General features: G+C 43.7%; 1 protein-coding gene across 2 annotated transcripts; it reads right to left on the bottom strand.

The window, feature by feature from the left end:
* Positions 1-2: 2 nt before the first annotated feature.
* Positions 3-21,809, bottom strand: LOC106565156 (uncharacterized). Of its 2 annotated transcripts, XM_014131961.3 has the most exons (13): positions 21,517-21,809; positions 20,859-21,314; positions 20,430-20,649; positions 19,215-19,427; positions 18,797-18,952; positions 18,608-18,691; positions 3,354-3,436; positions 3,007-3,078; positions 2,831-2,899; positions 2,529-2,579; positions 2,169-2,231; positions 1,956-2,031; positions 3-1,311 (listed from the first exon to the last, which is right to left on the bottom strand). In XM_014131961.3, exons 4-13 carry the CDS (start codon positions 19,340-19,342, stop codon positions 1,290-1,292), a joined length of 804 nt encoding a protein of 267 aa, XP_013987436.2. In that variant the 5' UTR covers positions 19,343-19,427; positions 20,430-20,649; positions 20,859-21,314; positions 21,517-21,809; the 3' UTR covers positions 3-1,289. The 2 variants fall into 2 exon arrangements, with proteins under 2 accessions (XP_013987436.2, XP_045547455.1); XM_045691499.2 differs by lacking the exon at positions 2,831-2,899 and having other exon boundaries at positions 2,529-2,570.
* Positions 21,810-24,701: the final 2,892 nt, after the last annotated feature.

The raw sequence follows: 24,701 nt of genomic DNA, 5'->3' as shown, positions 1-24,701 counted from the left end.
GGGCAGGTGGTAGTGAAATGTAAGTGTCGTATCCATGACAACCGTCTTGGAAAATGTCATGTTTGTAAAACGTAGTCCAAGAAAAAAAAGAAACAAAAGATGATCAAATTAAAATGTATGTGGGCTACAAATATCAGTAAAGTGAAAAGTCCATACAGTTTGATCCATATGTCTCTCTATACCACAACCCACACACGTTACTGGACAGCTTGTGTTAGCACACATGTTGGTTTTAAACTTCCTTTTATCTCTACAACTCAGGTGTAGACTAGCTAAACATATGGGGTCAGATAACTGCCAAAATGTTGTGCGTAAAAGCTTTTGGCACATATTTAACTCCATATTAACACCTTTTACCTGCATGAGCAAACCAACAGTGTGCTAAAACGAGCTGTCTGAACATACCAGTAATGTTTCTATGAGCGATGTGTCCACTATAGCAAACAGTTGGACCTGGAGGTGAGGAAGAGGGACACGGGGCCAGCTAGGGCTTAGAGCAGGGTTGGGGTTAATTCCATTTCAATTCAATTCAGTCATATCAGGATGTAAATCGAAATGGAATGTACCCCAGCCCTGGCTTAGGGACTGTCTCTGTGCTTGTGGTCATGGTGATGTTGGGAGCATGCAGTTACATCTGAACTGTGAAGCTAAAACAAACACCTCATTTGTTACTTGAACTTTTGTATGTACCTTATACCTTCATCTATTAAAGCCCTCTGCATTTGAGTTTGAGAGTTCACTAGTATTTCCGGGTGTTTCTTCGATTGTGTGCATGCAAATGTATCATAGCGTGTCTATTGAAAAAGGCAGGTTGGCGTAAGTATTTGCTTATGCAAAACATTTTATTAGAATAATGATCAAATTAAGGAAGACTAAAATGAATAACATCATTATAATTGACCACAGAGATAAATCAATTCTAAATAGATAAAACAATAAGTTAAACTTTAATATATTCGTAGACTGTTAGTTTGAATATGATTCGAATTGCAGCAGGTTTCTCTTCATTTTTGATTCTGTACAATTTGGATTTGATCAGAACCAACACCCACAGTGAGTATCCAGATTTGATTGTGAAAGATTCCGACAGATGACCGAGCAGAGTTGGTCCATTGGTCACCATGTTTACGCTGAGATCCTATCAGCAGACAGTATTGGTCTGAATATATAAGACATCTGTTTGTCAAATGGCAGCTCTGCAATGTGCCCTTCTAGGTAGCACAGTAAAAGCCATTGCCCATTCTACTGAGTCTTCTACAGTTGACAACGGCATGGCTTTGCCACCTGGGTCACCACCTTTCTCTTATGTCCCTGGACAAAACAAACAGTGCGTCACGTTTACAGTGTTAATTAGATAGGATTTAGACAGGATAACTGTGATATGTGGTTGTTTTCCCTACTAAACTTAGTTGACTGTAAGTCACTCTGGATAAATGATTAAAATGTAATTGTAGCTTTAAAAGTTATTTTGGCTATATGTTTCATTTAGTGTTCTCTATTTTAAGCAATAAAGCCTGAGGGGGTGTGGTATATTGCCAATATACCACAGCTAAGGGCTGTTCTTAGGGACGACGCAACGTGGATACAGCCATTAGCCGTGGTATATTGGTCATATACCACAAACCCCCGAGGTGCCTTATTGCTATTATCAACTGGTTACCAACGTAATTTGAACAGTAAAAACAAAAATTGGTCATACCCATAGTATACGGTCTGATATACCACGGCTTTCAGCCAATCAGCATTCAGGGCTCGAACCACCCAGTTTATAATGTCAATTTTACCAGAGCTGCATCCCAGTTTCACAGCATATGCAACATACAATGTAACGCTTTCTTGTACAGGATAACATCCTGTATCACAAGCATCTCTGTCAATTCACATGAGTTAGGTGAGCTTTCATTGTGTACTACACAGCTGTGTTATATACAGTAGGTCTGTTGTCATTTACCTACCATAGAGAGCTGTATTTCCGCTTGGCTCCTCGAACTGCAAACACCATGATTCCACATCCATAAGACAGTGTGTAGACTCAAGGAAAGAATAATGAACATTCAATAAGATTCAAGTGATTTCAACATTATTTCATTTGTATGAAATTGCTCCAGTATACCAACCATATTACACTGTATTCAACACCCATTAGTTCAATGAATAATCAATAGTACCATGATATGAGTCGAGGTTTAAGATAGCCACAAGCAGAGCAGCACACAATCCCCAGAAGGCATCTGAGAAGAGACAAATACTGTGAGGTTATTAAAGATACCAGGCTGTGTCCCAAATGGCACCCTAGCCCGATGGGTCCTGGTCACAAATAGTGCACTAGGGCTCTTACCAAAAGTAGGGAATAGGGTGCCATTTAGGATGTGACATAGGAAATGGAACGAGTTACTTTATCACTGCTTTTATCAATAGTTTTGTTGAAGTGCACTATGGGAATGAAATGAGAGGTTTGGGCTTCCTCTAGTTCTGTATTTCGGATGGACTTGGGGTGGGTGTGGGAGTTAGTACTTTATATGACATACCTCTTCTATGATAGGGAGGGCCTTTGCATCTTTTAGTGTGAGCTGGCAGATCTGAGACGGAATATATTGTTATTTCTCACTGGTAAGCTATTACACACATATGACTAAACACATGCGACTATATACAACTTTTCATATATACGACCATATACAAATGACTTCGCATCTTTTAGAGGAAACTGTCAGGTCTAAAATGGAAAGTATTGGATTATTCCTCATACTTAAGTTATTACATACAAACACTAAACACTTCAAATAACAACATAAACCAACACAAGAATGTACAGTACAGTTTACCTTACCAGAGAGCATGCCCACAAATTCAAATACAAGAGTGGAAATCACAGACAGAAGTGCCGGGGTCATAATGGCTGGAAAGATAATGACACTGATTGTAGACAAAAACAGCCAATATTGAGTGATGAAAAGCTGAGTAATTGTTATTTTTTTACTTGAATAGTAAATGACATTTACTCACGGTAATATGGTCGGTAGACTGCCATTCCACAACCCAGTCCAAAGCAAATTGAGAAGAAATGGTAAAACTTATCTTCAAAAGAGAAGCATGTTGGTGAAAAGATTTTTTTAAATCCATAATTTTCTACTGTTACTTTCAATTGAAGCAAATATGCAAACTTACAGTGGCAGTAGAAGCCATAAATTAATTGTCCTGGATCCTGAAAATGTATACAATTCATGAAATACAAAAAATGTAAATGTTGAGAGATTGATTGAGACAGAGACAGAGAGCAGATGCAAACCCATGGCTAGGAACCAAAATCAAATTCCCAACCGGGGGGCTGCGCATGGTGAAACGGTACCTACCATGGAGGAGCAGCAGGTGTAGGCCCCTAGCTCCTGGCCCGTCAGTGTCTAATGAGGTGGTAGGTAGCAGGTGAAGCAGACATCTTGTGGACAGACAGGCAGGCATGTTAAACTGGCAGAGCTTGTCAGACTGGTATACAGCATATTGTTACGACATGAGGAGAGTCCCAGACAAAGTCCCAAACCAAAAAAAGAGATTTCACTTTCATATTCACCTACCATATTTGCACTGTATACACACAGACAAGCACACAATGACATACACACAGGCACACATCAAAGTCATCCAACAACTTTCAGTGGAAGCAATCTGTGCTCTGAACTGTGAAGTCCAGGGGTGGCAGGAGGGGGACAGGGGGAGCAGGTAGCTGACTAGTGGGGACTATTCGCAGCCTGATGGTCTGGGGGTAGAAGCTATTGCCCAGTCTGTTAGTTTTAGCCATGATGCTCCTGTACTGCCTGCATCTGAGTAATGGAAGAGGGGCGAACAGGCCATGGCTCAGGTGGCTGAGGTCCCTGAGATGATAGAGGGGGAGTGGAGAAGGAAGTAATTCCTTTAGACTCCATTTTACTGACTCAATTTTACTTGAATAACAATTGCATTGTTTTCCTTCTGTATGTGTAGGCTAATGACAAAGCCTTTTCCTAAATAGAGGGCTCTGCTGTAGACTAAGGAAACAGGCAATAGTCTGAGCAAATGTTTGAGTTGAATTGTGACAATGAAGAGATGAGAGGCTCTTCTCTCCTGCCAAGTGTGTCATGACTCTCTCTTATTGGTGAGGATCAAAGGTGCCAGATCAGCTTGGAACATGGCTGATAGATAGCCAGACACCCCTCCCCCTCTCTCCCACAGGAGGGGGGGGGGTCTGGCTATTGCACCTTGAGACCAGACAGCTTGGAGCGGTGGCTACATGTTACAAATGGTTAAAACTACAAGACCAAAACATGCTGGGTTGTTGCTGGCATGTAAAGTGGTCGGGAACTGAACCCTGAGTAATCAACCATTGATACGGAAAGATGTGAGATGTTGGTCTACACCTTGAAATGGTGAGAAACTCGGAAGCTCTCAACCTCAACACTAGAAGAGAAGATGACCAGAAACATCCAGTCTGCAGCTGTGCATGTAAAAGTGGTCCTAGAACTTTGACTAAAGACACGAGGGAAGGAAGACATCCCATCTGAAACAACCATTGGTACATCTGAAGTATCTATCTAACGAACACTCCAAGACCAGAGAAGCTCTACAACTAAGGACAATGTGACTTCTGGTGGACAACCAGAGCCTTACATCGAGCCACTCACCATAGACGGAATGATTGGTTTCAACAGGGAGACGACAGAGAAAGACATCTACTTGTGAATATATATCGCATTTCTAATCCGAATGAGCGGTGGTTAGGGTGCTAAGTATTTGTATTCCCGTAAGCGTAGCTTCCAAATGTATATACGATAAGTTGACTCTCTTTGTCTCTCCCTCTCTTTACCTACCCCTCCCTTTCCATTGTGCAACCAAACGGTCATGCTTTTGTTAGTTCACTAGGGACCTGTTTTCATTGTATTACGTTAGTAATCGATAACCTATACCGTGTGTGTGTAACGGCTGTCTTCTGTAGAAATGGACCAAGGCGCAGCAGGTATGTGAATACTCATCTTTAATTAAAATAAAGGAGTAGAGCATCCACTTAACAATTCAAACAATATATACGACAGGAACAGTTTTGCAGGCACACAACACGCAGTGCAAAAACAACTACCCACGAAAACCAAACAAACACACACCTACTTATGGGACTCCCAATCAGAGGCAACTAGAAACACCTGCCTCCAATTGAGAGTCCAGCACCCAAAACTACACATAGAAAAACAAACCTAGAACCTATACCAAACTAATACACCCCACTACACCACACACAAAACCCCATAATACAAAACAAATATACCTCTGCCACGTCCTGACCAAATATAATAGAAATAATACCTAAATATTGGTCAGGACGTGACATTACCCCCCCCTAAAGGTGCAGACCCCGGAATGCACCTTAAAAGAAAACACAAAAAATCCCCATTACCCCAACAAAACCAAAAAGCAATACCCCCTAAACAATAAGGGAGGGAAGGGAGGGTGGCTGCCGTCAACGACGGCACTGTGCTACACCCTCCCTCCCCAACCCACCTATCCTGGAGGTGGCTCCGGTGCAGGACGTGGACCCTGCTCCACCCACTTCGGTGGAGCCGATAGCTGCGCCAGGCAGACGGACCCCACGGGCCGGGCCGGAGGACAGGAGGGCCCCTCGGGCTGGGCCGGGGGACAGGAGGGCCCCTCGGGGTGGCCCGGGGGACAGGAGGGCCCCTCGGGCTGGCCCGGGGGACAGGAGGGCCCCTCGGGCTGGGCCGGGGGACAGGAGGGCCCCTCGGGCTGGGCCGGGGGACAGGAGGGCCCCTCGGGCTGGGCCGGAAGGCATGCGGGCCACTCGGGCTGGGCCGGAAGGCATGCGGGCCACTCGGGCTGGGCCGGAAGGCATGCGGGCCACTCGGGCTGGGCCGGAAGGCAGGAGGACCACTCGGGCTGGACCGGAGGGCAGGAGGACCACTCGGGCTGGACCGGAGGGCAGGAGGACCACTCGGGCTGGACCGGAGTGCAGGAGGACCATTCGGGCTGGACCGGAGGGCAGGAGGACCACTCGGGCTGATCCTGACAGGCCGGGCACCCTGGCAGATCAGGGCAGGCGGGCACCTCTGGCAGAACCGGGCAGTCTGGCCACCCTGGCAGTTCAGGGCAGTCTGGCCACCCTGGCAGTTCAGGGCAGTCTGGCCACCCTGGCAGTTCAGGGCAGTCTGGCCACCCTGGCAGTTCAGGGCAGTCTGGCCACCCTGGCAGTTCAGGGCAGTCTGGCCACTCCGGCAGTTCAGGGCAGTCTGGCCACTCCGGCAGTTCAGGGCAGTCTGGCCACTCCGGCAGTTCAGGGCAGTCTGGCCACTCCGGCAGTTCAGGGCAGTCTGACCTCTCTGGCGACTGTTGACTGGCGGGCAGCTCTGACGACTGTTGACTGGCGGGCAGCTCTGACGACTGTTGACTGGCGGGCAGCTCTGACGACTGTTGACTGGCGGGCAGCTCTGACGACTGTTGACTGGCGGGCAGCTCTGGTGATGGTTGACTGGCGGGCAGCACTGACGACTGTTGACTGGCGGGCAGCTCTGGTGACTGTTGACTGGCGAGGCTGGGTTGACACACTAGACTCCTGATGCGTGGGGCTGGTATAGGACGTGCCAGCCTGGAGACACGCACCTCCATGCTAGTGCGTCTGGCGGGAAACACCGGACCGAAAGGGCACACTGGCGGTCTTGAGCGCAGGGTTGGCATCACCCCTTCCGGCTCGATGCTTACTTCGCCCTGGCACATGCGGGGCGCTGGTACCTTGCCTACCGGCCTGAAAATCCCAGGCCTCACCACAGCCCCAACCCCAAAGCACGGGACCTGTCCAGTCTGCCCTACAAGGGTACGGGGAGCTGGCCTGGGGCTGTAATCTCGCCCCGCCAAATAGCCCTTGTGCCCCCCCCTAAAAAAATTCTTGGGGCTGCCTCCAACATTCCTCCCTCACTTGCCTCTGTCCTCTTCTCCGCTGCTTGGTCCTTTGGTGGTGGGTAGTTCTGTAACGGCTGTCTTCTGTAGAAATGGACCAAGGCGCAGCAGGTATGTGAATACTCATCTTTAATTAAAATAAAGGAGTAGAGCATCCACTTAACAATTCAAACAATATATACGACAGGAACAGTTTTGCAGGCACACAACACGCAGTGCAAAAACAACTACCCACGAAAACCAAACAAACACACACCTACTTATGGGACTCCCAATCAGAGGCAACTAGAAACACCTGCCTCCAATTGAGAGTCCAGCACCCAAAACTACACATAGAAAAACAAACCTAGAACCTATACCAAACTAATACACCCCACTACACCACACACAAAACCCCATAATACAAAACAAATATACCTCTGCCACGTCCTGACCAAATATAATAGAAATAATACCTAAATATTGGTCAGGACGTGACAGTGTGTGTGTTTATGTATTCTGTGTAATTATTTAGTTAATTTATTTATTTATTAAGCCAATTTGTGTATTGCTGATTCATTAATTAGGTTAGGGTTCTTACGGATCCAAGGATTATGCGACGTTCAGAATGAGACTGATGAGGTAATAATTAACCACTATGGGCTAGGTGGCACGTCACCGTCCCACTCTATTCAACAGCCAGTGGAAGAGCGTGGCGTGAAATACAAGTACCTCAAAAGTACCTCAAAAATTCAATAATTTCAATTTTTCAAACATACGACTATTTTACACCATTTTAAAGACAAGACTCCTGTTAATCTAACCACATCATCCGATTTCAAAAAGGCTTTACAGCGAAAGCAAAACATTAGATTATGTTAGGAGAGTAAATAGCCACAAATAATCACACAGCCATTTTTCAAGCAAGCATGTCACATAAACCCAAAACACAGCTAAATGAAGCACTAACCTTTGATGATCTTCATCAGATGACACTCCTAGGACATTATGTTATACAATACATGCATGTTTTGTTCAATCAAGTTCATATTTATATCGAAAAACAGCTTTTTACATTGGCATGTGATGTACAGAAGATGCATTGCCACCCAAAACTTCCGGTGAATTTACTAAATTACTCACCATAAACGTTGACAAAATACATAACAATTATTTTAAGAATTATAGATACAGAACTCCTTTATGCAATCGCTATGTCAGATTTTAAAATAGCTTTTCGGCGAAAGCACATTTTGCAATATTCTGAGTACATAGCTCAGCCATCACGGCTAGCTATTTTGACACCCACCAACTTCGGGGCTCACTAAACTCAGAATTACTATTAGAAAAATTGTATTACCTTTGCTGATCTTCGTCAGAATGCACTCCCAGGACTGCTACTTCCACAAGAAATTTTGTTTTTGTTCCAAATAATCCATAGTTATGTCCAAATACCTCCGTTTTGTTCGTGCGTGCAGGTCACTATCCAAAGGGTAACGCGCGAGCGCATTTCGAGACAAAAACATTCTAAATGTTCCTTTACCGTACTTAGAAGCATGTCAAACGCTGTTTAAAATCAATTTTTATGGTATTTTTCTCGTAAAATAGCGATAATATTCCAACCGGACAATAGTGTATTCATTCAAAGAGGGAAAGAAAAAACAGCATGGTCGCGGGACCGCGCATCTCCAATCTCTTTGTCACTAGGCAGACCACTGACAAACTGTGCTAGTATACTCTGCCCAGAGACAGGAGACACCTCAATCCGCTTTCTGAAGGCTTTAGAGAGCCAATGGAAGCCTTAGAAAGTGCAACGTAACCCCAGAGATACTGTAGTTTCGAAAGGGATTAGAAAGAAGAACTACAATTTCTCAGACAGGCCACTTCCTGCTTGGAATTTTCTCAGGTTTTTGTCTGCCATATGAGTTCTGTTATACTCACAGACACCATTCAAACAGTTTTAGAAACTTCAGAGTGTTTTCTATCCAAGTCAACTAATAATATGCATATTCTCATTTCTGGGAAAGAGTAGTAACCAGTTTAAATCGGGTACGTTTTTTATCCGGCCGTGAAAATACTGCCCCCTAGCCCAGACAGGTTAAGGTATCATTTTAATTCAGATTTTTTTCATGATTAACCATGTGACAATGACTTTGAGAAACAAAAAAACGTTTTTTACTGAAATGAAACTGTCCCGCAACAAAGTGGATATGAAAATAATTGACAAAGCAGAACTGTAGAAATGCTAGGATACATTGTAAGCTTCCCCAAACTTGAAACTCTGTCTATGAAGTATTATAAAATTATTTCCTCCATGTTTCCAGGATCCTGCCTATAGGCTACCTATAAGCAGGGTAAGACATGCCTCATAATATGAAATAAAACATTCCGGTTTCAAACAATGAATGATGTTTTCAAAACGCACATTGCCTCCAGCTCACATTGTAAAGTGGTGGGTGACTCTGATAGCCTGTTCCCTGCACGAGAGGATATTTGCCAGAAAATGATCAATGTCCAATATCTAACAAGCGAAGCGAGAAGAGGGAAAGGAGAAGAAACAATGATGTGTATTCTTACTGAGTAAGATTTTAGCCGGGATGTGAACATGAAGCTGGGATTAGGGTTAGGTTTAGGATGAGGTTAGAGTCTTGTCTCAGGGTTTCTGGTTGTCCGCTTTTGTCCCAGGAGTCCTGCATCCATACTATAGCTCCTGGCCGAAGAGAGCTGAAGGCCTTTGCTCGACGTCAGCTGTCGAAGTGTTTCTTTTGGCTGAGCTTAGATTGTCTCAGTCTGTAAACTCAGAGAGGTCTGGCCACCCTGTCAACAGCGAGGGCAGACTATTAATGGTACTCAGCTTCCTGCCTTGCAAGAACTCCGCTGGGCTCAGTCCATTGGAGAGGGGGGTTAATCTGTATGCTAAGAGCACATGGTCGGGGTCTGAGGAGCTGTTTGACAGTCTGTAAAGCTTGTTCGGCTGCACCGTTGCTTTGGGGGAACAAAATGTTTGAGGTTGGGTGTGTGAATCCCAAGGTGTCTGTAGGGGCCAATGTCTGAGATTAGATGAAGAGGGACCCCGCTACGAGCAAATCATGACTTCATCCTCTCCACCCTCCGCACTAGATGGCGTAAGGTCATTTTTGCCACCTCCATGAATCTAGAGAAATAGTCAAAGACAACAGGTTAGGTGTAGTTGTCGAGGTAAAAAGGTCAGCCCCTAGCTTTTGCCAAGGGCCCTCTGGTGTCGGACTTGGGATGAGGGTCTCTGGGTCCTGCCTCCAGTTTGAGAGGACAGCGTGCACACGCCCTTCAATTAGCTGTTCCTGAGATTGGCTGCTCTGGTTCCCTGTAGAAGGATTCTTGGGCAGAGTGTCAGCCGTAGCCAACCTCTTACCAGGCACATGAGCAATGGAGTCTCATTCTGAAGCGTTGCTTCCTTGGAGGGAGTTTGTCGAGCGACTATAAGCCAAGCATCGCTAAGCAGGGATGTATGGTCAGTGTCGACTTTAAATGTGAGGCCTATAAGAACGTTCCTGAACTGCTCACAAGCACATGTAGTAGCAACAGCTTCTTTTTCGATCTGTGTGTAGCGACGTTCTATGCTAAACAGGATCCGGGAAGCGTACATGATGGGACGCCAGTCCGTGTCACTTTTCTTCTGTAGCAGAATGGCTCATAGGCCGTAGGAGGAGGCCTCAGCTGACGCCTTGGTGTCTGCTGTAGGGTCGTAGACGACTAATCCAGGAGGAGTTGTGAGGTTACTTTTAATGTCATTAAACGCCTGCGCTTGCTGGGGGGCCACAAGTCCACACACTTTTCTTGTTCAGTAGCTCTCTGAGTGGTCTGGACGTCTGTGAGGTGAGGGACGTATTCCCCAGGTGGTTGACTATGGCCATAAATCTCCGGACCTCGCTCTCGTTTGTTGGTACTGGTATTTGTGCAGCTGCTGTGACCTTTGATCTTGGTTGGGTCAGCTCGAACACCACTCCCATCAATTTTCTGAATTTAGCATGTTGTTTGGAGAACTCGCATTTTGCAGTCAGTCTGCAAAATGGGGAGATGAGATTCCAAATGGGAGCCTTCAAAAGCCGTATCGGCCGAGGTGGGTGATGAAAGTGGTATGTTTTACAGAATGTGTCGAGTTTGGAAAAGATGTTGACATCTTTCATCTTGCCTAGAGTGTGTTCAACGCAAGGCAGCACGTGTAGCTCCCGATAGACCGGTGATTTTTCAAATGCTAACTAGAGTTAGCGAAATGACGGGAAGTCTATGGGTATCTGCTAGCATGCCCTGAAGGACTTTAGGTGTGTGCTGCAGTGGGTCTTTGGTCAGCTGTTGGTATACAGTCTCTGGAATGACTGTGACATCAGCGCTTGTGTTAATTTCGAGTTTGACCTGTTGATTAAACAGACTGAGTGTACTGTAGTTACCCATGGCTGGTCTGTATCCTTCCTGATAGAGCCAAGAAATAATTTAACACATTTTCAGACTCCTCTTCCTCTAGGAGTTCTGACATGGCTGTTTATGATCTGCCGACTGTTGCATAGTGGTCCTTCTTTTGACAATTTCTGCAGATAATGCTGGTTCTGCGTTCTGTATATTATCTTGCTAGGGCTCCGACATGTGGTCTTTAACTAGCTTCTGCCACTTGTTAGCTACCACTGTTCTTAATGTAGCTAGCTAGTTAGCTTGCTTGCTAGTTAGCTGAGAACGTTAACGAAAATGGCGGTAAAACTTGTTCTCACATCTACTTTTTCATTTGAAACATTACATAATAAAACCTGACAACTTCTTTCGGGTCTCTGAGTTGCAAGCATGGTGGTGGTTGACCACTTCTGATACCATGTTAAGTTATGAAGTGAGGGGACACGGACACCAGAGGTAGTGGGAAACATGAATGACTTTATCTGGCTTCAACACAGTATTTATCAACTCGGTCATCTTGCACCCCCTTACGGAGGGGGACATGTAACTATTCCCACAACGTGCACAATTATCAGTTTCCATCACCCATTCATCCATTGACAGCATTTATTCAATGAGGAGAGAGACACATTAGCGCCTGGGTACCAACGCCCAGCAGGGCATTTGTCTTGGCCCCTTAAATAAAGGTCAACATTTTTTTTTTTTTAAATAAGGACGGAGGGAAAGCAAGAGAAGAGAGAAGGATGGGGGATTATATAAGAGAGAGAGAGAAACCGACAGACATGAATTAACTCAGGCTTAATGTCTGTGATGCAAATGCAATGTATCCACATAAACATCATGTTTCTTGACACAGATCATTTTGCTTACACCAGGCTGGGTTCACTTTGCACTTGTAATTATGACACTTAAACTTTATTGCAGTATTGTTTTCAAATCCCTAGATGGCAGTCTTGTTAAAGAATCAATGTTTTCCATAGGATAGAACTCGCCTTGTAGTCTTAGAAACCGCAAATTAGTTACCTCTGGTTCGTTCAGCCATTCCTGAGATCATATACATTTTGTTCTATAAGATAATATGTCAGTTAACATGACCTTTATGAATTATGAAGCGTGTAAGTGCTTTATGTAATTGTTTTGATTACATAAATGCTTCAAAATTCACAAAAGGCAGTGGTGTAAAAAATACACAATTATCATACTTGAGTAAAAGTAAAGATACCTTAATAGAAAATGACTCAAGTAAAAGTCACCCAGTAAAATTCTACTTGAGGAAAAGTCTAAAAGTATTTGGTTTAAAATATACTTAAGTTTCAAAAGTGAATGTAATTACTAAAATATACTTAAGTATCAAAACTCAAAGTAAAATTCATTTCAAACTGCTTATAAGCAAACCAGATGCACCATTTTCTTTTTTTTAATTTTATTTATTTGCTGATAGCCAGAGGCACACTCCAACATTCAGACAACTTACCAATGAAGCATGTGTGTTTAGCGAGTTCGCCAGATGAGAGGCAGTAGGGATGAACAGGGATGTTCTGTTGATAAGTGTGTGAATTGGCCATTTTCCTATCTTGCTAAGCATTCAAAATGTAACGAGTACTTTTGGGTGTCAAGAAAAATGTATGGAGTAAAAAGTTTAATATTTTCTTAAGGAATGTAGTAAAGTAAAAGTAATCAAAAATATAAATAGTAAAGTACAGATACCCCCAAAAACTACTTAATTAGTACTTTAAAGTATTTTTACTTAATTATTTTAAACCACTGACAAAAAGTGACGTTAGCTGATGAAGATGATTATTTATTGAACAAAACATAAGATATCCTAAAACTGCGTTGAGGGATCATCTGAAAGTGACTGACATGTCTGACTTCACAGGTCATTTGATTAGTCATGCACAACAGATGCATTCGTCGAACAAAACAGTTGCTGTGGTTTGTATGGGAAAAACATTGAGCCAATAAGATGCACCTCAGTGAGAACATTCTGTAACTGTGCCATGGTCAGTGGCGATTTTAGCATGTAAATCTTGGTGGGGCCAACAACATAACTTTTTTTTTAAACGCATGCCAGCAAAGCCACTACATAACAACACATCAATTGACAAACTGTGCCCACAAACTGTTAGGGCCTACATAAAGCTATGTCAACAGCGGAGCTGAAAAATATTTGAATGGGAAGAGACCGTCACTGGCAAACATGGTTACAGACCCAACAACATTATATAGTATCTCCTCCTTGTCAAGAAAAGCACATGAGCTAATTAATTGCTTTGCCCACACACAGTAAGCAAAGCAATGAAATCATTTCAACATTGCCTAAAATTATGAGTAAGATACTAATTAGATATACCTAAACTCAGCAAAAAAAGAAATGTCCTCACTGTCAACAGCGTTTATTTTCAGCAAACTTAACATGTGTAAATATTTGTATGAACATAAGATTCAACAACTGAGACATAAACTGAACAATTTCCACAGACATGTGACTAACAGAAATTGAATAATGTGTCCCTAAACAAGGGGGGGGGGGGGGGGGAAATCAAAAGAAACTGTCAATATCTGGTGTGGCCACCAGCTGCATTAAGTACCGCAGTGCATCTCCTCCTCATGGACTGCACCAGATTTAACAGTTCTTGCTGTGAGACGTTACCCCACTCTTCCACCAAGGCACCTGCAAGATCCCGAACATTTCTGGGGGGAATGGCCCTAGCCCTCACCCTCCGATCCAACAGGTCCCAGGCGTGCTCAATGGGATTGAGATCTAGGGTTTTTCGCTGGCCATGGCAGAATACTGACATTTCTGTCTTGCAAGAAATCACGCACAGAACGAGCAGTATGGCTGGTGGCATTGTCATACTGGAGGGTCATGTCAGGATGAGCTTGCAGGAAGGGTACCACATGAGGGAGGAGGTCTTCCCTGTAACGCACAGCGTTGAGATTGCCTGCAATGACAACAAGCTCAGTCCGATGATGCTGTGACAACACACCGCCCCAGACCATGACGGACCCTCCACTTCCAAATCGATCCCTCTCCAGAGTACAGGCCTAAGTGTAACGCTCATTCCTTCGACGATAAACGCGAATCCGACCATCAGCCCTGGTGAGACAAAACCGCATCTCGTCAGTGAAGAGCACTTTTTGCCAGGCCTGTCTAGTCCAACGACAGTGGGTTTGTGCCCATAGGCGACGTTGTTGCCGGTGATGTCTGATGAGGACCTGCCTTACTACAGGCCTACAAGCCCTCAGTCCAGCCTCTCTCAGCCTATGGCGGACAGTCTGAGCACTGATGGAGGGATTGTGTGTTCCTGGTGTAACTTGGGCAGTTGTTGTTGCCATCCTGTACCTGTCCCGCAGGTGTGATGTTCGGATGTACCAATCCTGTGCAGGTGTTGTTACACGTGGTCTGCCACTGCGAGGATGATCAGCTGTCCATCCTGTCTTCCTGTAGCGCTGTCTTAGGAGTCTCACAGTACGGACATTGCAATTTATTGCCCTGGGCACATCTGCAGTCCTCATGCCTCCTTGCAGCATGCCTAAGGCACATTCACGCAGATGAGCAGGGACCCTGGGCATCTTTCTTTTGGTGTTTTTCAGAGTCAGTAGAAAGGCCTCTTTAGTGTACTAACTTTTCACAACTGTGACCTTAATTGCCTATCGTCTGTAAGCTGTTAGTGTCTTAACGAACGTTCCACAGGTGCATGTTTATTAATTGTTTATGGTTCATTGAGCAAAAATGGGAAACAGTGTTTAAACTCTTTACAATGAAGATCTGTAAAGTTATTTGGATTTTTACTAATTATCTTTGAAAGACAGGGTCATTTCTATAAGCAATAGGCCTATAACAATTGAGATGTACACAATTAAATAAAGGTTAAATAATAAAGGTTAAATAAAAATCTATTTAAAAAACTATTGAGATGTACAATCTATGGCATAAGGGAATGATGAACGGATAAGAGGCAATCCGTATTTTCGATTAAGACATTAATGAGCGAGGTAACCGTAGGATAAATAAAGGGGCATATAAGTAGACACAGAAAGCTATTACAATATTCGATAATGACATTTCTCTAAAACAGGCTATAGGTTACATGTGCTGAGTGGGAAAGGGACCAAATTATTATGGTGAGGCACATGGGCTACTAACAGCTTACTACACAACATACACTTAGTATTACTCTGCAAAAAGCCAGCTCTCAAAAACAAGAAAAGCAATAAAATTAGGGAAATATTACTTAAAATAAGCAAAATGATCTGCCAACAGAACAGGAAAATTTTAATTGCCAAGATTTTTTAAACAAGTAAAAATATCTTGTCTCAAAGAACGCACAGATATCTTAGACCTAGTGCGGTCAGACTAAAAGCAAGTAATTTGTCTGGATACAAAGAATAATTTTCTCAATATGTAAGAAAATGTGCTTCAATTTAGCAAATGCTAGTGCCATCTTCTAAAAATAAGGCTATATGTTTAGTAAATATATCTTAAAACCAGTACAGCTACACTAAAAACAAGTACATTTGTCTGGATACAAACAAAAGATTTAAGAATTATTTTCTCAATATGTAGAAAAATGTGCTAAAATTTAGCATCCAATGCCATTGCAATCGTCTTGAAATAAAGGCAATATTCCCAGGAATTTGCAAAAACATTGCATATTGTGCTTAAAATAAGTAATCCTGACTAAGATAAAAGTACTTTTATTACTACTAGAAATGTGATTGGCTTGCTTAAAGAAAGAATGAATCTCATTTCTTTATTGAGGACTCAGTATATCCAGAGGCTGATATGGGCAGAACAAAGGATGCAAAAACAACAACAAAGGCCGTTAGTGGTCAAGGTGAAAATGTAAGACCTATGGCAACATAACTAACGTAACAGTGCTTTAAACCTTCTTATAATAAACAAACGCCCTGCCTATTTATTAAAGGTTATTGGATCGGTTCTCGGATGGGCCAATACACACAGTTTTGTTATCGGGACCGGAAATGAAAAAAATTGTATTGTGCAACTCTAGTCAGTAAAGAACTTTTTCCACTCGGCCATAGCCTTTTTATATGAAGAAGTCATGTCCCGGTCGTGGATGGCGTCCGAGAGGACTTCTTTCTGCAGCACAGAGAGGAGTGTCTCAATGCACTTGGGATATGTGAGGTGAAATGCATAATAACACGCCATGAGATATGTCACGCTGGCATAGATGTCCTCTTTTGGAAAAGTCACCACAGGCATGGTTCCAATGGCCAGTACGCAGTTGGTTTCGCAGACAATCACGACAGGGCTGAAGAGTGGTCTCGCCTAAAGAAAGGTGTTGGGGTCTTCTTGTAACGACCGTCGCAATGAGGGGACCAAGATGCAGCGTGGCACGTGTTCATGATTATTTATTTAAATCAGAACACTTAAACAAAATAATAAACAATGGAAACGAAAGCGCACAGTTCTGTCAGGTAAAACACAAATCAACCCACAAAACACAGGTGGGAAAAGGCTGCCTAAGTATGATTCCTAATCAGAGACAACGATAGACAGCTGCCTCTGATTAGGAACCACACTCGGCCCAAAACAAAGAAATACAAAACATCGAATGCCCACCCCACACCCTGACCTAACAAAATAGAGAAATAAACCGTCTCTCTCAGGTCAGGGCGTGACAGTACACCCCCCAAAGGTGCGGACTCCCGGCCGCAAACCTGAACCTATAGGGGAGGGTCCGGGTGGGCATCTATTCTTGGCGGCGGCTCTGGTTCCCCCGCTTCTGTGTCGCTGGAGGAACCAGACCGCGGATCATCGCCGGAGGATCTGCACTGCCGGCCGCCGCTGAAGACTCCGGGCTGCAGGCCGCCCCTGAAGACTCCGGGCTGCAGGCCGTCGCTGGAGGCTCCGGACCGGGGAGCGTCGCTGGAGGCTCCGGGCCATGGATCGTCGCTGGAGACTCCGGGCCATGGATCGTCGCTGGAGGCTCCGGGCCATGGATCGTCGCTGGAGGCTCCGGGCCATGGATCGTCGCTGGAGGCTCCGGGCCATGGATCGTCGCTGGAGGCTCCGGGCCATGGATCGTCGCTGGAGGCTCCGGGCCATGGATCGTCGCTGGAGGCTCCGGGCCATGGATCGTCGCTGGAGGCTCCGGGCCATGGATCGTCGCTGGAGGCTCCGGGCCATGGATCGTCGCTGGAGGCTCCGGGCCATGGATCGTCGCTGGAGGCTCCGGGCCATGGATCGTCACTGGAGGCTCCGGGCCATGGATCGTCACTGGAGGCTCCGGGCCATGGATCGTCACTGGAGGCTCCGGGCCATGGATCGTCACTGGAGGCTCCGGGCCATGGATCGTCACTGGAGGCTCCGGGCCATGGATCGTCACTGGAGGCTCCGGGCCATGGATCATCACTGGAGGCTCCGGGCCATGGATCATCACTGGAGGCTCCGGGCCATGGATCATCACTGGAGGCTTCTCCCGTGGAGCTGGAACGGGTCTCATCGGACTGAGGAGACGTACTGACAGCCTGGTACGTGGAGCAGGCACAGGGCGTACCAGGCTGAATAGACTCACTGGAGGGAGAGTGCGAGGAGCAGGCACATGCTCACCACCATAAGCACGGGGAGTTGGCTCAGGTCTCAACCCTGACTCAGCCAATCTCCCCGTGTGCCCCCAAAAAAAAATGTTTTGGGGCTGCCTCTCGTGCTTCCTTCCTTGCCTCCCCGGCAGGCTTCTTTATCTGTCCAATACTTGACCCCAAGTCCAGTCAATTCTCTCCTCCCACTCTTCCAGAGACCAGGAATCCATCTCCTCCCGGGCATGCTGCTTGATCCAGTTGTGGTGGGTAGTTCTGTAACGACCGTCGCAATGAGGGGACCAATATGCAGCGTGGCACGTGTTCATGATTATTTATTTAAATCAGAACACAAACAAAATAATAAACAATGGAAACAAAAGCGCACAGTTCTGTCAGGTAAAACACAAAACAACTACCCACAAAACACAGGTGGGAAAAGGCTGCCTAAGTATGATTCCTAATCAGATACAACGATAAACAGCTGCCTCTGATTAGGAACCACACTCGGCCCAAAACAAAGAAATACAAAACATAGAATGCCCACCCCACACCCTGACCTAACAAAATAGAGAAATAAACCGTCTCTCTCAGGTCAGGGTGTGACACTTCTACAGACTGACACAAACACAAAGAGAAAAACAAATATGAACACAAAGACAATTCTCACTTTTTTGTATGTTATGGCGAAGTAATGAAAATTCTAATACATTCACACATTTCTTACCTGCATGTCCTAACTTCTTCGGTGGAGCCACAAGTGATGGGAACATATCTGGTAAAGCCTTCATCATGGCGATTGAGTGCTTCACTGTTAAAAACGAAAATAGCCACATTTGATTTACTGCAGCCTGTTATTTAAACAAACATTAATACGTTCATGGGATTCTCCATTGTCAACAGAGCCAGTAATTACCTTTGTCCAGCAGCGGTGGCTTCATGACCTTTTTGAACATTCCATAAAACTGTGCCTTGTTGTAAAAGGTCCCTCAGCGGGTATGAAGTATCCGGGTATATCAGGTATGAAGCAGGAATTCCCTCGATTGAGGATCCGCCGGAGTTCATCCATAACCTGACACACACACAGACAGACAGACAGAGTAAGACTCTGTCTGTCTATCTAGCTGGAGGCGTAGGAAGCATTAGCCTGGTTACTACCAGACCGAATTCTCACGAGCACACTGTTTTACATTTGCCCAAAGTAGTTTACCCCCCGTCCCTGCTATGGCTTCTCACGCTGCTCAGTTACCACACCGTATCTCATTTGAGATTCGGTCTGGCGTTAACCAGTCTAAGGAAGCATAGACCTACTTAAAATGAATACATTTACTTACATGATCCAGTTCTCTGAAGCAGGGATACACTTGAAGTATCTTGGTAGGCCTGTCCTGCTCCTTAGTAGCATCAGAGTCGATGAAGGCCCGTCTTGCTTGGAATTCAAGGTCCAGGAGCTGGGAAACATTCTTCTGGTTGGGTCTGGCCTTGGTTTTGTACATCTCTTGTAGTTTTATAATGTCTCGCCTGGTTCTGTAGGCTCTCAGTACTTTCTGATGCCAGAAAACATAACAAACCCGACCAATTAACATTTAAAAATGTAGACTGAAATTAAGACCAGTGGTTCCGCTGGTACTACCCTCCCCAAACCTCTCATTCCACATGAAACACTGAAGACTAAACAGTCACTTTGTTTCTAGTCCCTCGTTTAGAGTAGTAGTAGAAGTTGCATTTATACGGAAACACTATCCACTATTTCAATTTGTGTACCGTAATTTCCGGACTATTAAGCGCACCTGAATATAAGCCGCACCCACTGAATTTAATTTTTTATTTTATTTTGAACATAAATAAGCCGCACATGTCTATAAGCCGCAGGTGCCTACCAGTACATTGAAACAAATGAACTTTACACAGGCTTTAACGAAACACGGCTTGTAACAAAAATAAATAGGCTTTAACGAAACACGGCTTGTAACAAAAATAAATAGGCTTTAACGAAACACGGCTTGTAACAAAAATAAATAGGCTTTAACGAAACACGGCTTGTAACAAAAATAAAAAATTAGCAGTAAGCTTTAGTTGTCTTTTTGCACTGAGTCAATTCCTCACGCTGCTGTTTCCAACGTCTTATCATCGACTCATTAAGACCAAGCTCCCGTGCAGCAGCTCTATTTCCTTTTCCAACAGCCAGATCAATCGCCTTCAACTTGAAAGCTGCATCATATGCATTTCTCTGTGTCTTTGCCATGATGAGGGTGACAAAATGACTACCGTAATTAGAATGATGGGAAGTTTGAGAGCGCTCGATTTAATCTAAACAGTAAACAAAAAAGTTGTTTGACCTTAACCCGTTCGGCAATTTCATTCATTTCAGTCTAATGAAAGCTTCATGCCGCCAAAAAACTGAGCACGTCACAGAATGTTTTTTTTTTTTTTATATATATATTGAAAGCGGGAAAAATCCATATATTAGCCGCGTCATTGTTTAAGCTGCGAGGTTCAAAGCCTGGGAAAAAAGTTGCGGCTTATAGTCCGGAATTTACGGTACTTACCACCCAACTGCTCAACCTCTGGGGTGCTGCATCTAGATTGTGGGGATCTCTCCAAGATCAGGGTTGAGGAGATGGGTTTGTCAGTCTCATCAGTGGACATCTCCTGGCTGCTCTGAAATCTAAGGCTTTGAGGCCTCTTTCTTGAAGGGGTCGCTCCCTGCTTCTTTTTGGGGGTTGTCACATTCTGAATCCTTTTCAAAAGCTGCTTCTTCACAGATTCCTAACAAACAACAAATTGTTTGTTATAAAACACATTAAACAAAATCGAATCCAGAAATTAAACTACACAAGCAGACACATGTTGCCCTGATTGATCTGGATGAAGCACATCCCTCCTATTTTGAGTGTCAGATGTTTGCACTTTGGCTGCCAGGTATCCAACAGTGCTGTGTTTGGAAACATGTGTTGAATACCTGAGTAGTGACTTACCCACTCAGCTCCACTGGTTGCAGATCTGTCCCGCAGCATTGGGTAGTACAGTACTCTATGAGACGCTTCGCCATTACAGTGAGTTCACGGCTGCATGGATACTGGAAGTCACCCCCTGGTGCTCTCTTAATGGAAATCATGCTTGTATTCCTGATTAAATCAGACAGCGAAGATCTTTGGAAAGGATATAGTCTCCTTCTTGTCCAGCAAGCTGTTTTTCAAAAAAGGTGCTTCTTGATTGCTCCAACTCTGTGTCTGTGTATAAGATATACTGTGGGCAGACAAGCTGTACGGTTCTGGTGGCACCATGTTGGTCTCTTGGGTTTGGAGAGGGGTTGGGGGATGGAGGGGACAGGAGGGTGGAGGAAGGGGTGAAGAGTGGAAGGGGGTGGGAGTGGAGCTGAAATCACAGGTCCCAGAGGAGGTGCCTGGTCTACACAGGTCTGATTCTTCACTCTGTATAAGACATACATGTATTCAATGATAATTATAAAGAAAAAAGAAAACCACACTGTAACATCAACCTAACAGCAGACAACAAAACAACTACATCTTTAGATACATGTATTGTAACAATGGCCAGGAAATGCTACTTTGATAACAGGAAACACTGTGTGCATGGTTAGATTAAATGTCTCCCAAATGTCAAAATCATTACCTCATTTTCACCATGAGTAAATCTACAAATGGTTCTCCTTCCGAAGAAGTGCTCTGGTCCGGGAAAGGGATCACGTAAATCCTCCTTAGAGAGGCTGGGCAGCATGTCTGTGCTTATATTAGCAGCTGAAAAACACATTTAACCACATGGTAAATAGTTAAGTAATTAGCAACTAAAACACAGTTTATAGACGCAAAGTGTCAGGTTGATATAGGTTATGAGACATTAGCATACTGTCTTCCTTTTCCAGTTAATGCAGGAATGATTTACCAAGCTAGCTAATGTTAGCTAACAAAAACGTTGATGTCAATGACTTTAAACCAACAGATATACCAAGCTAATGAAACTAACGTTAACGCTAAATTGTATCCCATATTGAAAATCTTAGTTAGTTAATCTTTGCTTGCCTAGCTAAGATTGTAGACAATGACTGACACCGTCGATAATTTAGCGTCGCCGTCTTTGGCGCCCTTTCTATTTATTTTCTATTGTCAATAGAAAGGGCGCCAAAGACGGCGAAGCTAAATAATCGACAGTGTCAGTCATTAGGGCACATTTACACCTCATTAACACTATTTCTGGAAATAAAGCACTCTCAATCTAACGAAAGTTCAATTTTTTTCAACGAATGGCCGTTCGTGCAGTTATTAACTGCTAACAGTCAACGTTACCTAGTTTAAAATTAGCATGCTAACTTGGTTTGCCAACTTTCCAATTCAGATGAACGTTAGCTTACTAAGGAGAAAGGTAGACTGGTATAAATAAACAAATTAACAAGAACATCCATTCCGTCTACATTCATGTAGTAAGTTGGATGACTCAAAGATTTGGACCGTCTTTGACTTTTTATTTGTAGGCCTCCCTTATTTAGCTAGATAATGTGATGAACGTACTTCAGATCACATGAGAGGGAGTGCTGAATATCAGCACGGCTGTGATTCGGTCGTAGGTACGAGGCCGCAGGCAATAATATTCAGTATAACAGCACGACCTCGAGTGTGATATCGCTTTTATACAACAGTTCTACAAGCGCCATTTATTAGTTAACAGTAATACACGACAACAGATTATGATTTGTTTATTTATTTAATCATTTATTTGGCTCCGCCAACACACATAGTTCTACAACTGGACTGGGACACATAGTTCCACAACTGGACTGGGACTGGACTGTTGCCAAGCACCACATAAACATTTTCCTACACACCAGCTTGCTACTTTGTGTAGTCTACACGTTACCGTCCTCTCCTGGCGGCCATTCATAATTTAACTCAAATGTTATTTGTGGAAATATGTTCATCTTTGCGGTGCGAAGTTTTTTACAATTTAAGATAGATAACGATCGTTGATGTAATTAACGGTTATTAGAACACCTGTAAAGCGGAGTGATACATGTATAGTTAAAAGTCCCAGTGCTGTTATACTCTACTCCAATCAAATTACTTGGTCGTATTATAAATACTTGTGAACATGATTTTTGTTTTTTTCCGACCTTTTCATCGAAGGGGAATGTTTTACTTGCGTTTGCTTAAAGTAACGTTCAAGACGCTTTGGCGGTGCGTTATCTGCTGCGTTTGTATTACTTTTTCATTGATAGATTTCACAGTCGCAGCCCTGATTTCTGGTTGCTCTGTGGTATTGACGGATGCACTGAGGAATATATAGAGTGTACAATTCCTTCTATCATCATGTAAAGAGAAACCACCTTCAACACCTACTTGAAGTCACCCGACCAGATGAACAGCCATCGGAGGAAAGCCAAATACCACCAGACTAAGTAAGTAGCTAGCTAGCATTGTTTTTGTTTTCTGGCTTTAAAAACATAATTTAATGGACGATACACGGACCAAAGTCATACTGTCCATAGGCTATTCGATCATTTTAGCTATAATGACTCTTCTGGCTGAAGCTGGGTTAATGTGAAAATAATCAATGATGAATAGGAACAAAACACTTAAATGGCTCTATAGGTGAAACTAAATACAATTTTAAATAATAATCTGTTTCTTTGATGTGTGGGACACAGGACAACATTCAACCTGATCAGCTTCTAGCTAACTCCAGCATCACTGATCAGCAACTCCATACATCTGACTCAGATGAAGGGCAAAGGGGCATTGACCAACATGGAGCTGTCACAGTGCAACAAGTAAGTTACTCGGTTGGTGGCAATCTACTGAAATTTACCATATTTTTTTAAGTACTTAAATTTACTAATAGCATTCATAGTCAGTCTTCGCAACCACTTCTCCTGTCACAAACATTATACTTGTCATGAACTAGTAATGTCCAGCCTCAGAATACTACATTCAATATCAACTTTTTTTTAGGATCTGACAACGTCACAAACATTTTAGCTATAATGAGAGCCAAGCATCGTCTCTCACAGGCAAGATACTTTTTCTGAATAGCACAGAATTTGGTTAGTTGCATTATGCAGAGCATTTTTGTAGTGGCTCAGTGATGGCTGAGTTCATTCTAAGTGCTAGGTTGTCCACCTTACTATTGTTGATCCCTTATGTCCTTATGTTAATGAATATGTCATAAGCAAATCTGAATATCGTAGGTATACATGATGGTGTGTTCCAACCTCCATGATTGATGACATCCCCACCTCTCGCTCTCTTTCTATCTCTCTCTCTCATTTTCAGAAAGGCGTGAATGACATTGTTGCTGGGGTACAGCAGTATCAATCATCCCTATTGGACAACCTGAGGAAGCAGATGGAGGCAGTGCTAAAGAAGCATTCAGGAAGCACATCAGGTCAACTTGAAAAAGATTCAATGGATATATTTGACAATTTCATTTACCCTTTTGCTGGCGTTGCAACAACATTTAGAAAGGACAGTGTTATTAAGAAGCAGTTTAGCTGTTTGGACGCAGAGGAAATTCGAATTGCTGAAACCATATGCAGGATGAAATGTGGAAGATCAAAAGACATTTTCATCAAAGACCAATTTTTTCATAATGTAACATTAGTCAAAAGTCTAGAACAGTTCTTATCACACCCAAGGATTTTGTCTATGGTTGAAAAGGGACCCCAGATGTGCAGAGTTTTTTTTCGTGACATTGTTGATGGTGCCATGGACATCTGTACAGAACAATCTGCAATGCCTTTGGTTTCTCAGAAAATAAGGGATGTGATTTTAGAAGAAACCAAAGGCATTGCAGATTGTTTTGTACAT

The sequence above is a fragment of the Salmo salar genome, chromosome 12, assembly GCF_965601325.2.
Source record: "Salmo salar chromosome 12, fSalSal1, whole genome shotgun sequence".
Classification (NCBI taxonomy): Eukaryota; Metazoa; Chordata; class Actinopteri; order Salmoniformes; family Salmonidae; genus Salmo; species Salmo salar.
This window is presented reverse-complemented; position numbering and strand designations above follow the sequence as displayed.

Coding starts and splice junctions, on each gene's coding strand:
- LOC106565156 (XM_014131961.3), bottom strand. CDS start 19,342: ATGTTTCCCAGCTCCTGGACCTTGAATTCCAAGCAAGACGGGCCTTCA. Junction 2,900..3,006: donor AGTCTACCGACCATATTACC/GTGAGTAAATGT, acceptor TTATCTTTCCAG/CCATTATGACCCCGGCACTT. Junction 2,580..2,830: donor ATTTGTGGGCATGCTCTCTG/GTAAGGTAAACT, acceptor ATTCCGTCTCAG/ATCTGCCAGCTCACACTAAA.